At 37.9% G+C, this 13,194-nt stretch overlaps 3 protein-coding genes across 13 annotated transcripts; 1 reads left to right on the top strand and 2 right to left on the bottom strand.

Moving 5' to 3' along the window:
* Positions 1 to 245: 245 nt before the first annotated feature.
* LOC112511497 (exocyst complex component EXO70A1-like) lies at positions 246 to 3,589 on the top strand. 5 transcript variants are annotated; one of them, XR_003069089.1, is made up of 2 exons: positions 246 to 2,387; positions 3,230 to 3,589. XR_003069089.1 is itself a non-coding variant. In XM_025117138.1 (2 exons), the coding sequence occupies exons 1-2, from the start codon at positions 353 to 355 to the stop codon at positions 2,219 to 2,221; spliced, it is 1,782 nt and encodes a 593-aa protein (XP_024972906.1). In that variant the 5' UTR covers positions 246 to 352; the 3' UTR covers positions 2,222 to 2,525. The 5 variants fall into 5 exon arrangements, 4 of the variants coding, with proteins under 4 accessions (XP_024972906.1, XP_024972905.1, XP_024972904.1 ...); XM_025117138.1 differs by lacking the exon at positions 3,230 to 3,589 and having other exon boundaries at positions 246 to 1,473; positions 1,561 to 2,525; XM_025117137.1 differs by lacking the exon at positions 3,230 to 3,589 and having other exon boundaries at positions 246 to 1,473; positions 1,543 to 2,525.
* A 472-nt stretch (positions 3,590 to 4,061) lies between these two features.
* Positions 4,062 to 9,214, bottom strand: LOC112510760 (transmembrane protein 87A-like). Of its 3 annotated transcripts, XM_025116091.1 has the most exons (6): positions 7,365 to 7,680; positions 6,174 to 6,571; positions 5,653 to 5,990; positions 4,854 to 4,949; positions 4,519 to 4,655; positions 4,092 to 4,407 (listed from the first exon to the last, which is right to left on the bottom strand). In XM_025116091.1, exons 1-6 carry the CDS (start codon positions 7,571 to 7,573, stop codon positions 4,254 to 4,256), a joined length of 1,332 nt encoding a protein of 443 aa, XP_024971859.1. In that variant the 5' UTR covers positions 7,574 to 7,680; the 3' UTR covers positions 4,092 to 4,253. The 3 variants fall into 3 exon arrangements, with proteins under 3 accessions (XP_024971857.1, XP_024971859.1, XP_024971858.1); XM_025116089.1 differs by having other exon boundaries at positions 4,062 to 4,407; positions 5,653 to 6,571; positions 7,365 to 7,689; XM_025116090.1 differs by lacking the exon at positions 7,365 to 7,680 and adding an exon at positions 9,122 to 9,214 and having other exon boundaries at positions 5,653 to 6,571.
* Positions 8,878 to 12,307, bottom strand: LOC112510761 (sm-like protein LSM1B). 5 transcript variants are annotated; one of them, XM_025116094.1, is made up of 6 exons: positions 12,182 to 12,307; positions 11,901 to 12,094; positions 9,980 to 10,048; positions 9,771 to 9,886; positions 9,563 to 9,625; positions 8,878 to 9,375 (listed from the first exon to the last, which is right to left on the bottom strand). In XM_025116094.1, exons 2-6 carry the CDS (start codon positions 12,025 to 12,027, stop codon positions 9,298 to 9,300), a joined length of 453 nt encoding a protein of 150 aa, XP_024971862.1. In that variant the 5' UTR covers positions 12,028 to 12,094; positions 12,182 to 12,307; the 3' UTR covers positions 8,878 to 9,297. The 5 variants fall into 5 exon arrangements, with proteins under 5 accessions (XP_024971862.1, XP_024971864.1, XP_024971863.1 ...); XM_025116096.1 differs by having other exon boundaries at positions 11,901 to 12,077; XM_025116095.1 differs by having other exon boundaries at positions 11,901 to 12,074.
* Between the last annotated feature and the right edge of the window lie 887 nt (positions 12,308 to 13,194).

The following is a 13,194-nucleotide window of genomic DNA, read 5'->3' as shown; positions in this document are numbered from 1 at the left end:
TAAATCTTTTCCAAAATCAAGAAAATAATAGAGTATAACAATTATTCAGAGCATCTTCAAAGAATTTAGAGATTACAATGTTATATTTATATATATATATATTATTAAATTAAAATAAAATAAAATAATATATAAATTTTTTAATTTGAAAGGTAAATGGAATTGGAAAAGTAATAAAAAGGGAGGTTCAGTAGATGTGAACATGGACCAAGATTTTGCTGTCTTCAATTCAATTCAATTCTTCTTCTTCCTCTTCCTTCAAAGATACACAGATTCTTCATGCAAAGATCCAATCCTTACCCTTTTATCCCTTCCAATTCCCAAAAAGCTTGAATCTTTCATCACCCTTTCCATGGAATCGCCGGAGAACCACCGCATACCTCTTGAAAAAGCCCACCAGATCGTTCTCCGCTGGGATTCCACCGTCTCTGAAGAAGCTAGGGCTCGTATGATCTTCCACGGGGATCGTCAAGAGATCGATTCTTACCTACAAGCCATCGATGAAATCCAACGCTCCATGGAGTCAACGCTCCTCTCCCATCACGACCACGACCACGACCACTCTAAGAAAGTCACCACCACCATCCAGATTGCCATGGCTCGTCTCGAGGACGAGTTTCGCAACATACTCATCTCCCACGCTACTCCCATTGAAACCGACTCCCTCTCTGAATCCATCTCTTCCACTCACCTCCCTTCCAGAACCAGCACTTCTATCGGCGAATTTCCCGATGCCGACGACTACACTACCAGAGGGGACGAAGACTCCGTTTCTTCTTCCTTACTGGAACGAGGAGAGAGCAGTACGACAACCGCAAGCTACAGATCCATGAGCAGTATTCGCGAGATCGATCTCATACCATCCGATAGCATATACGATCTCCGCTGCATCGCCGAGCGTATGATCGCTGCCGGATACTTCAGAGAGTGCGTCCAGGTGTACGGCAGCGTACGCAAGTCTGCGGTCGATTCCAGCTTCAAGAAGCTCGGTGTCGAGAAATTGAGCATCGGCGATATCCAGCGCCTCGAATGGGAGGCCTTGAACGCCAAGATCGGCAAGTGGATACGCGCCGCCAAAGTCTGCATCAGAGTTTTATTCGCCAGCGAGAAGAGACTCTGCCAGCAAATCTTCGAGGATCTAGGGACGGCGGCCGACGATGCGTGCTTCATGGAAACGGTTAAAGGACCGGCGATCCAGCTCTTCAATTTTGCTGAAGCCATCAGTATTAGCCGTAGGTCGCCGGAGAAACTGTTCAAGATCTTAGATTTACACGATGCCTTGTTGGATTTATTGCCTGATATCGACGCCGTTTTTTACTCCAAATCAGCCGAATCAATTAGTGTTCAGGCGACCGAGATACTCTCCAGGCTTGCGGAGGCTGCCAGAGGGATGCTGTCGGAGTTCGAAAATGCAGTCCTTCGCGAACCTTCTCGAGTTCCGGTCCCCGGAGGGACGATTCATCCATTAACAAGGTATGTGATGAACTACATAAGCTTGATTTCAGATTACAAACAAACGCTGGGCGAATTAATAGTCTCCAGACCTGCAACTGGTTCTAGATATTCCGATGATTTGAGTACTCCAGACATGGATTTCACGGACCATGAAGGTCAGTCACCATTAGCGCTCCATTTGATTTGGATCATCGTGATTTTGCAATTCAATTTGGAAGGAAAATCCAAGCACTATAAAGACAACTCCTTGGCTCATTTGTTCATCATGAACAATGTTCATTACATTGTTCAGAAGATCAAAGGGTCACCGGAGTTGAGGGAGATGATCGGTGATTATTATTTAAAAAAGCTTACAGGGAAGTTCCGGCAGGCTGCAACCAGATATCAACGAGCAACATGGGTTGGGGTGTTGTATTGTTTGAGAGATGAAGGGCTTCATGTGAGTGGAAGTTTCTCATCTGGGGTTTCAAAAAGTGCTCTGAGAGAGAGGTTCAAGTCGTTTAACGCCATGTTTGAGGAAGTACACCGGATGCAGGCGTTATGGTTAATACCCGATACACAGCTTCGTGAGGAACTACAGATTTCCATATCAGAGAAACTGATTCCAGCGTACCGGTCGTTTCTTGGAAGGTTCAGGACTCATATAGAGAATGGGAGGCACCCTGAAAACTATATCAAGTACTCAGTTGAAGATCTTGAGACCGCGGTGTTGGATTTCTTTGAAGGATATGCAGTTTCCCAGCATTCGAGAAGAAGATCACAGTGAAATGTTGGAATATTGTAGGACACTATTCTTTAATTTTTTTGGTGGGGTGTTTCATTGATTGGTTTCAGTTCTTCTCAGGCTCTCTCTCTCTCTGTCTCTGTGTGTGTGCCTCTAATCAAGGGAATGGGCTGAAGGAAAGAGGAAGCCTCCTGATAAAATATCCCCTGTAAGCATGTTGTTTGTATGTTCTTTTTTTATCTTTTTCAACTAGTTACCGAGATTTTTGTTTCATTTGTTTGTATGGAAATTTGTTATACATGATCTATTGTCTCATATTACATGAAAATTGGTTACCTTGTGCACATATGCTGAACATATAAGACCTTTCTATCAGCTATCAAGATATACTAATAAGATCTTTAATGTTCTCTACAAATCCATGCTATTGCTAGTGTTTGTTTGCTAATATGACATTTGTTTTTCCTGTGAGGATATAATCTAGTTATTGGTGTTTGATTTGGAAGCATTACAGAATCCCATTGGTTATTTGAAGTGGGTTTGAAGATTAAAAGATTGATTAAAGTTTGTAGATCTTTTTTTTCTTCTTCCAAATCTCGTTCTTCTGGAAAGATTCTTTCCATCTTAGAAGCGGATTTCATGCCGGTCATTATATATATATATATATATATATATATATATATATATATGTATGTATATATATCTTCAAATTTCTTGTTGCAGATGATGCGAATCCACAAGGCTTGCTTATTTTCTTTAATTGTTTGTGCTATGATGATGCATCAAGCAGACGATACCTAGATTGCTTTTCTCATCATGCAAAGATGAATGGAAGTCGCATATAAATATGATTAGGAACCTGGGAACCGTCCACAATGTCCCTCTTCAGGATTGAATATTCATGATGAATATGGAGGTGTTATTCACACATTCATGTTGGATAGCACCTCCATGTTGTTGATGAATATGCTAAGTGTGGTCCCCGGTTCCTAAACAACTTTGGGTTCTGTTACATGTATGTATGTATGTATGTTTTATGTTGTTTTCCAGGGGAAGGAACATTCACCTTAATCTTGATGATAAGGAAATAGGAATCAGTGAATGAGGTTTTGAGGGTGGCTGGTCCAAATTGGGTGTTGTTGGACTTGACCTGCATGGAATGGAAGCAACGAGCATTGAATTTGTTGGTTGACCAAAAATCCATTTTCATAGATGGAGGCCCAAAAAGTTGTGGAAGAAAAGCAGTCAACAAACAAATGTTGGGTATTTGCTTGGAATGAAATGTATTCAAGTCAAGGTTGTGTCTTAAAACTCACAACATAGTGTTATTCCAACTATTACCAAATCGAGATAACTGATTTCCTACATGTTGATGTTGGTATCAATTCATTACTTGTTATGTATTGATAAATTTAGCAAGTAGAAGAAACTTGGCAATTCAAGTCATTAAATAGAAAATTTTACAAATAAACACACACACACACACACACACTTTTCCCTTTCATATACTACTACTATATGATATGAAATGAAATGAAAGTAAGCAATCGTATTATTTCTTAATTACAAGTTTATAAAAAAAAATTCCTTTTCCTTTTGGTTTATGTTTTGAATTTGGAACTTGATGCATTTAATTTATGCAAGAAAACAAAAAACATGAAAACCAAACCAAACCAATTTATTATTTTTGCTTGATTGTTTCTTATTCACCTGTACAAAACTATTTTAAAATCATCACACACTTTCCCAATACCCTTCTACGTTACCAACACGTTTTATCAAGACTAAGGTAACAGATCAAGGAAGAAACCTTAGATAATAGCCCTCCTTGACCCCTAATCAAGTTAAACCAAGGGTACGTACCCTAACCATGTTTTGGTTCCAACAAAAATAAAGCAAGTGGTTTGTATTCAATCAACATAACATTCACATCTCATTTAAAAGGAATATTTTAAAATCCTTTTCAAATATACAGTAGCAGTAGCAGTAGCTAGGAGTCTAAACTCTCTATATAATTTAACAAAACAAATTTAGGACTTAATTAAGCATACAAAGATGCAACCAAAATACACCCTTACTCTCTTTTATCTTCTTCTCCATCCTCCCTCTCTATCTGAACCGACCCTAGTTCATTCTCGTCTTTTGTTGAAACAGCAGCAGATGGTTTTATGAGTGTCAAACTATCCTCCTTGTCAAACTCTTCACTTCCGTCATCTGAATACGCGTATCTGTCCCACAAAACAATCCCACACTTATGCATATTTCAAACACACGCATTTGATCAACATGACAAACAATAGAAGCAAATGGCAATTAGATAAGAGTCTGTGTCTTGTTACCGCATTGAATTCTGAGATGGTGCCCAAAGAGCACAGATGACACAGAGAAGAGAAAACGACAAAACTTGCCAGAAGGCAGGGATGATCCAAGCATTTTGCCATTGTTCGTTGTATATATCAGTTGACTTGAAATAAAGCTGAAAGAAAGAGGATGCATGCCACATTGTCAAAAGTTCCTTCATAAGAAACAAGAACCAGCATTTTGTTCACATTTGATTCATTTCAGGTTCTAAAAGTTTAGGTTCCTAAACATCTCAACCGCTTGAGGCCTGTTCCCCATAAGACCATGCATAAAGAAAGCATACTGTTTCTGTATGTAGAATAAGAAATCTTACCTCATAGCATATCCAGCCCACCGACACAATAACAGCAACAGCCAAAGCATTTGTGAATTTTCTGTATATATCTAGTTTGGCCATCATTCGCTTAGCCTGCCATATCATATAAGAGCAATCAAGTTAGGATAGCAAAGATCTGGTAGTAGATGCTATTGCCCAAAGTGGAAACCTTTGAAGGCTCACAGGAGAAATGCAAGTGACAGGGGAGAAGAAAGCAAGAACTTATTCCAGGAAGTAACACCTCAAGTTGTGCACACTCGGAACCATGCCAACATGTCAAAAAGCAGGAAAGGACAGTGGTTCATGAGTTTCTTTCTATTGTCCATGGATATGAACTCAAATGTTTAGTTCAAGAATTGCCACAAGGAAAAAAAAAAACTGCTTATTTTAGTTACTACACTTGAAGAACAGATTGTACTAAAAAAAAAACGAAAAGGTTTTAAAGTCAAATCATAAGTTAAGCTCTACGATCCCACTGAATATGGAGGAAAACACTCACAAACAAAAGGTGAAAAAGCGCAAAGCATTACATATCTTCCAACTGCCAAGTGGAAAAGCCAAATTTGGTCCTTGGAGATCTATAAATCCCCATAAAAAATCATGGCACCATAATAAGGATGCATCTAGAGATTGAAAATTTCCATGGTCTTTTATCCTCTTGTTTTATGAATAGAATAAATCTAAGAAAAATTGTATACCACTACTCAAGGGAAAGAAATTAATCATAGGTAGAGTTGTAATTGTATAGAGTGATTACATGAAAAAATATATATTCATATTAATGGAAAGCAATTACCTGGAGTTTATTCAGAGTTGCAGAAAGGGAGGTGAATATCCATAGTACAAAGAATGCATCCAAGACTGCCACAGGGAGAGACAAGAATAACATTGCCTTTCCTGAAAGATCACTGACAGCACCAACATGCTCTACCAGTTCAAGCACTTCAGATGCAAGGAAAAAGGTTCCTCCAAGCATGACAACTTTTGAAGTAAGACCACCCAGGGTCGGTCTTACAACACCATATCCCATAGAAACAGTAAGGATGATTAAGCGTGAAACAGTGCGTTTGACAGTGCCAAAGGTTACTGCCCATATGGTAATCCCCGTTGGTCGCACCCCACTCTCGTTAAATTCTGCATAATCAAAATACCATAATGCCATCTCGAACATACCCAATGTTATAACTAATGTTATACAATTCTGCAATTGAAGAACCTCCTTCCAGTATCTTGCATACTGGGAGAACCAGAAGATTCCAAGAACTAGAAATGCAAGAGACATGAACCCATAGAAGTTCAAAAGCGGTGCCATTCTACCTGGCAGGTAACCGCTGGGATTTTTCCATATAGTTTTCCCCTCTACAACCATATCACCAAGTCTTGGTTCACAGTGCATGAAGTACAAATTATACATCCCGGTTCTTGTAATCTGCACAGACCTCGGTTGCATAGTGGAAATTTCCTCATTGACATCAAATGAGACACCAAACACTTCAGGCCAACCAGGATTTATTGCTGATAGGCGATGAATAACTTCCCCTTCCTTACATGCACCCAATTTCGCTAGATCTGAGGTGCAACAGATAGCTCTTTGGCCTCCATAGGCAGAGCCACCAATAGTCTCTCGGTCATCCACCTCAAAAAGAATGGCATAAATCAACCCGGTGCTGAAGTTCGAAGCTTCCTGAGGTCTTCGGAATATGATCTTTTCAAAACTAGATCCAAATAAAAATAGGGTCAGATATGTAATTTTTATCACATATGCACCTAGAATCCATCTAAAGATGAAAGAACCACAGAAAGTAAAATAAAAAATAAGTTGACCACGGAACTGATTAGATCCAAATGAACAGTTCCATTATGCCCCCCTTTGCTCAGTAAAATCTTAAATGAATAATGCAGACCATTCAACCGTCATCTATTACATTTCCCCATTGTCAAGCAACCCAGATACTCTGCATCTATAGTGTCAACTGTAAGTTCCATCTGAACTATAAACCAAGCTTCTTAAGTGTCAACTTAAGTAAAAGGTTGGTAATAACATTTCCAGTTATAGTTGTTGGCTAACATGTCATATGCATCACTTTCCTGAATAATAACTAAAAAAATCACAAGAAAATAAAGAAGGACAAAAATGTCAGGTAAACATAAACCCCACCATTAAGTAGCACAGGAAAGCAGTAACCTATGGATCTAAATTGTGAAATATACGATGTCGATTAGGTTTTATTTTAGCCTACTACCTTAAGTCGTTACAAGCAAACAGCTTGTTGGAGAAGGATCCAACTTACTATTATGGCATCCCCAAAATTTGGCACAAAAGTTGCTTTAAGCCCTTGCTGTTCTTGGCTTAAGCTTGTAGCGGCGATAAGAACATAGTTGCTTCTAATAATGAATCTTAGTTAAAAAGAAAATGGGGATCAATTACAGACATTTAAATGTGGAATAAGGTAGGCATCAAAATTCACTTGAGGAAACAGCAATAACAAATAGTGAAATAGTAGTTACCGAATATAGGCATCGCCATTGGAGGAGGCGGAGGATTGATTGAGGTTAGGATGAGAGTAATAGATTCCTTCACTTCCTCCATGGACTACATATGCATTTCCTTTTCTGGAGAACTTGAGTCCGGCGTAATTATGGACGGAAGCGTGAATGCAAATAAGGCTAAGAAGCAGTAGAAAGGATATGGGGGTCAAAGAATCCGGCAACGGCATTGCTTGTGGTTAGAGAAATCAGATCTAGAGGCAGATCTGGGTTTGAGAGAGAGAGAGAGAGAGAGAGAGAGAGCTGATCTCCCACAACACAAGAAGAGTTCAAACCATGGTTAAGTTGACTCATGCACCGACTTCGATTAAAAACGTGCAAATTTATATATTTTTCTAAAAATTATTTTTAAAGCAATTTATTGATGTGAATATTATGTGATGTGATTGTTTATTATACATTTTAAGCCTTAAAAAGTAATTAAAAAAAACACAACTACTTTATAAAATGATTTTAAGTTGTAACAAAAAAAAATCATTTTTTGAAAATAAATATCGAGTTCAAATGAATCGTTTCAACTTCATGTTTTATCGGTTTCATGCATTCAAAGTCGATTTTGAAAATAAATATCGAGTTCAAAGACCTTCCAGCCTAATGGTAAAGGTTTGGGCGTGACATAGTCATGAACCCGAGTTCGAGCCCTGGGAGGGGAGTGTTGGCGACATTTAAGTGGGGTCATGTTTAGCCTCCAAATTTGCCGGGGATTAGTCGGGCTTTGACTCGGACACTCTTACAAAAAAAAAAAGGTCGATTTTGATGCTCACAAGAAGAAGGTACCACAAATATTGAAAGGAAAATTTTAGAGGGTATGGGTCAAGAGTGTTGGCTTGAAAATGAGAGTGCTTATGTGGTTGGGCCTTATCGAACACATGAGCAGAAAACCAATTGTGGCATCGGTGAGGTCATTAGAGAGTGTGTTAGTGTTACTGTTACAGTCGAGTCGAGGAAGACATGGAATAAGCAATTGAAGTTGAACATGACACTTTTCGTCATTTCAATTCATCTTCAGTAAGAAGAATGGCACGACCTTCTTGAGACATAGGACTACTTCAAATAAAAGTCGGAACTGCATACATCTCATCCCTCCCAAATCCTACTCTTGAACAAAATTTATTGAATTTGTTTGGTTTGATTATAATTCACATCATGTACTTTGCTTATGGATCTTCTTTCATAGATGCTACGACAAAACTTAACAAGTTTAGGGGCCATTTACCAAACACTTACCCGGTAAACGCTTACTGATAAAAATTCAACACTATCACTTTTACTTACCGTGTAAGATTTTAGTCCATCAAAACAACATTGTATGCGACAATTTACCCGGTCAGTGCTAACTGTGGTAAGAGTCTTGGTCCTTGCCATACTCATCCGCTAAGATAACGTGACTTGATAAGCACTTACCCGGATAAGCGAGCGTTTGGTAACAGTCACTCACTTTGTAGTACATACACAAAACCATCAATATATTCTCTTAAAACAAAAGGTTTAATTATCATTTAGAATTGTTTTCTGCAACTGTACACCTGAAGAAACATTCTTAAAGGAAAACAGAAGCTTCAAGAAATGCAAAATAGCAAAATGTACACATTACTACTCATAGAACAAAATCTAAAAGACATTATTCCAAAACCACCCAACATCTATCCAACTGAAAAAAGATGGGTGACATAACGATAACAGTTGGTTACCTTGTGAATTTGGAAAGGGCTACTTACTATGCAATTGAAATATAGAGGCAAAAGGGTCCAACAGATGATGATGATGATGATGATAATAGCCAGGCCAGCATCCACCACCCGCGCTAATATTTGCGGAAGACATGGCATATCATGATGACACATTGATTAATCAACAAAAGTAACAAAGAATAATAGGGGATTCAATCTTCTTATCAGTCCATATCAAGAAACTCCATCCTCTTTCTCATTGAACCCTTCAGATCTGTTGCTTCCCTCTCTACTTTCTGAGCCTAACAACATAACAAACCCAATATTAATCGATCATGTTAAATCTTTACTAAAATTTCATCTTTTAATGACCCAAGAATCAACCAACATCATTCAACTAATTGATCCCTTATCCATCCAAATATATCACATGACAAAATATACGAAGAAAAAACAAAAGAGGGTGTGCCGTGTGATGGTAGCACTTACCCTTTTTATCTCAGTTTCAGAAACACAGGTCATATGAGGGGGGAGTTCCTCCTTCTCTAGATCCTATGCATTTCACATGAACATATCAAAACAACCAAATAAACGTTATTGGCTTAACAGTTTTTTTATGAAAGGGAAGACGAACAATACAAGAATTTTATCAATGTAACAACTTTTATTAAATAGAAGGCACAAAAAAGATGCATACCAGCTCGCCAATCAAAACAACATTCTCGCCACGGATTACATAGAGACCTAACGAGATATCACAATAAAGATCACCAACAATCACTCGTTCACAAGCCCCTTCAAGGACAGCGTTGGCTGCATGTGACCACACATCCATTTCTCAATAATACGATCACCAAAAATATTTTATTGATGAACAAGTTCAAAAAATTCTAGAAATTTCAGTACCAAATTGATCAAAAGAGCGAAGTATCCCCAACAGCTTCCTACCATCTCTTAGCAATACGAGAAGTTTCTCTGTGGAAAAAAATGCACATGTTTAAGTTGATTACATAAAACTGAAAGCAAACTACAAGCAAAGGAGAGCAAGGAGTGGACTTCAACACCTAAGCAAATAAGAGACAGCCCTAACCAGTAATTGGGAGTATAACTTCTTCACATGAGAACCCTTAGGCACTGGCTGCAGTCAAAGGGTTACCTATTGCCTCTCTCTATATTACCTTATTTTGGAATTCACTTGAAGCTTACCTACTACGGTACCGGAATGAATATGATCTCCACCGGACATACGTAATGCTTTAGCTAGTACACAAAAGTGCAATAGCTAGATCCTCATAGTGGCTTCCGTGGACCATGTCAATCTTCCAAAAATAAGAGTTTTGTTAAGGATATATGGTGGTGGACTCATAATCCATGGACTTGGTTGGTCAAAGGTCGATAAAAGGTTAAAAGAGTTACTTTCTCCACATGACAAAGATTCTATAGTTGACACTAGTACTCTCTTGTCATATAAGCAGAATTCTACCACTCATTGCCAACAAATGTTACTGCTAGTTCTTTGAATTCATATAATGGAGCACTAATTGTAGTAATATACATGTATGTCTTTACTTCACAAGCAGATACTGTTAGTGAACAAAATACATCCAGACATGACTCTGATTCCTGCTAGTTTAAAAAGAAAATCGTTGAAGCTCTCGTTGCAACTATGATGGATGTGTTGTAGGAGTTTTGTCAAGGATATATCGTTGAAGCCTCTGCCTAGCCATTGCCTTCTTTTAGTTTCATGAATAAATAGAGAGAAGTGTAGATAAGCAGTAAATTGGTTATATACCACGTGGAGCCTACCAAACAAAAAATCTACAGACTTGGCATTCATTCATTGATTCCACCGCCATTCCATATTTAATGGCATAAATACATAAATGTTCTATGTAAACTTGTTTCCTTTATTGGCTATGAACATGGTTCTAGCAATATGTATTGGATACTCTAAATGCAACAAATCAATGTGCAATGCGGTTTGCCTGGAACACAATTGTCAACATTTAATGAAATCAGATTAAGACCAACTTTTCCCTCAGGTAAAATGCGAATATTATTGGTTGAAGACCAAGTTTCACGATAATTTAATCCATATATATATACACATGATATATGTACAATGATTTCACAAAGCCATATACACAGAAAGCTTCAATCAATGTTAAGTTTAAGTCCAAGTCCAACATGGTGATATATTAACAGATATCCTTACGAAAAAATCACCACCTGATACAGCTTCTATTTATCAAAAGCATCATATTAGTGGTTGCTCAATTTTTGGGTATTATTGTATAAATTAGGAGTGATAGCAATCCTTCAAACTACCCTTTCCTTCACACTCTACCAATAAGACCGGCAATTCCTTACATGGCAAATACATTCTGCAATGAAACAGATGAATCCATACAACCAAAACCCATTAAGTGCTTTAAGTTACCAAAATCTATTTCCATGTTACATTCTAGAATTACCCCAATATATTAAGGAAACAAGAAGTCATTTTGGCCCAAATCCACCGATCTCCACTCTATCAAACAGAGAATCTCAAAAGGCAAGTAGGTAATCGGTCAATCTCACTAGTATACGGTACGCTTTTCTGGAAAAGGCGCCAATAAATTAACACCTTCCTTAAAGCATACAATATCTACACAGTTCAATGAACGATATCATTTATTGGAAGGATGAAACCTACAACACATACACCACCTAAAAACCAACAACTCAAAAGAGCACTTTACCCGTTCCGAAAACAATTTAATACATAAAAAGCCAATGAAAATCAAGACTTTGTAAGTTAAAAGAAGAAATGGAAACCACGACTTACTATCAAGATAGCTTGCAAGAGAAGTAGACAGATGTATATCTTCAGGACCAGCCCAAGACATTGCACTCAAGCTTTTCGGTATCAGAAAAATCACCGAAAAATTCTTTGAAATTGAAACAAATCGCATTGGCAGCACAAGCTCACCCTAATACCTCGCCCTAACACTCTTATCTCCTGCTACAATTTTCCGATTTCTAATGACGACAGAACAAAAAAAACCCTATAAAACTAGTAAAACCTAACGATCTGCGAAATCGATAAAAAAAAAACCGACAACTAACCCGAAATATCGAATCCAACACACACTCTCGATATCAAAAACAGTAAGAAAGAGTGTTAGTTGTTTCTTTTCTCTTTTCCCGTCCAGATCTATCTATAAACCCTAATTAACAATCCCCAAATCTGGAAGGGGAGGTGATGTAAAATGACCCCTTGATGCTTCATGCTTTAATCAAGCCGCTTGGAACAAGAACTTTATTTATTTGGTCCTTCAAGATATCGCGTATGCTAAAACTGACCCTATTGTATCATTATTATTCATTTTTGGATCTTGAAACTCTTGGGGTGCGTTTGGTACGTGGAACAGGATGGGACAGAACAGGACAGGACATGACACACTTGTCTCATGTTTGGTGTGTTTCTAAGTGGAACACGTATGGGACAAGCCTGTTTACCCTCACCCCCCTGGAACTAAGTGGAACAAGATATATTTGGCAACAATTTTCAAATGTAATTGTGTTGCATTTTTTTATATTGTAAGATCTTATATATATATATATATATATATATATATATATATATCAGTTGGGTGGGGTACAAAGGTTGTCTTGTAACGAATAACACAATTTAAGACCGTGAGTCCAGGTATGAACAAAACGGACAATATCTGATACAGTTAGTGTGGAAGGTTACAAATGATATCAGAGTCGGGAACCAGATTGGTGTGCCGGTGAGAACGTTGGGCTATCAAGGGCATGGATTGTAAGTTCCCACATTGGCCGAGGAGGATAACTAATTTTGTCTTATAAAAGACCAAATATCTTCACTTTAAATCCGTGAGTCCAGATGTGAATAAAGCAGACAAAATCCGGTACGACTGATCTAAGATGTTACATAGATGATCTATGCAAAAGTAAGTTTCATTACTAAACACAAACCCAATACATTTCATTCAAAAGTAGAGCCCACATGCAATATTATGGAATAACATTTACATATAATTATCCAACATCATAAAACAAAACAAGACATTGATGGGCAATTAAGTTTGTTTGTGATTAGAAGAGTATACATA

Source organism: Cynara cardunculus, assembly GCF_001531365.2.
Source record: "Cynara cardunculus var. scolymus isolate 2C chromosome LG 4, CcrdV1, whole genome shotgun sequence".
NCBI lineage: Eukaryota > Viridiplantae > Streptophyta > Magnoliopsida > Asterales > Asteraceae > Cynara > Cynara cardunculus.
The sequence above is the reverse complement of the archived record's forward strand: the minus strand, read 5'-3'. Positions and strand labels throughout refer to the sequence as shown.

Coding starts and splice junctions, on each gene's coding strand:
- LOC112511497 (XM_025117136.1), top strand. CDS start 353: ATGGAATCGCCGGAGAACCACCGCATACCTCTTGAAAAAGCCCACCAG.
- LOC112510760 (XM_025116089.1), bottom strand. CDS start 7,573: ATGCCGTTGCCGGATTCTTTGACCCCCATATCCTTTCTACTGCTTCTT. Junction 6,572..7,364: donor AATGGCGATGCCTATATTCG/GTAACTACTATT, acceptor ATTTGGATCTAG/TTTTGAAAAGATCATATTCC. Junction 4,656..4,853: donor TGGGCTGGATATGCTATGAG/GTAAGATTTCTT, acceptor TCTTTCTTTCAG/CTTTATTTCAAGTCAACTGA.
- LOC112510761 (XM_025116093.1), bottom strand. CDS start 12,027: ATGCGATTTGTTTCAATTTCAAAGAATTTTTCGGTGATTTTTCTGATA. Junction 9,887..9,979: donor TCGCTCTTTTGATCAATTTG/GTACTGAAATTT, acceptor GGTCACATGCAG/CCAACGCTGTCCTTGAAGGG. Junction 9,626..9,770: donor TTGTTTTGATTGGCGAGCTG/GTATGCATCTTT, acceptor TGAAATGCATAG/GATCTAGAGAAGGAGGAACT.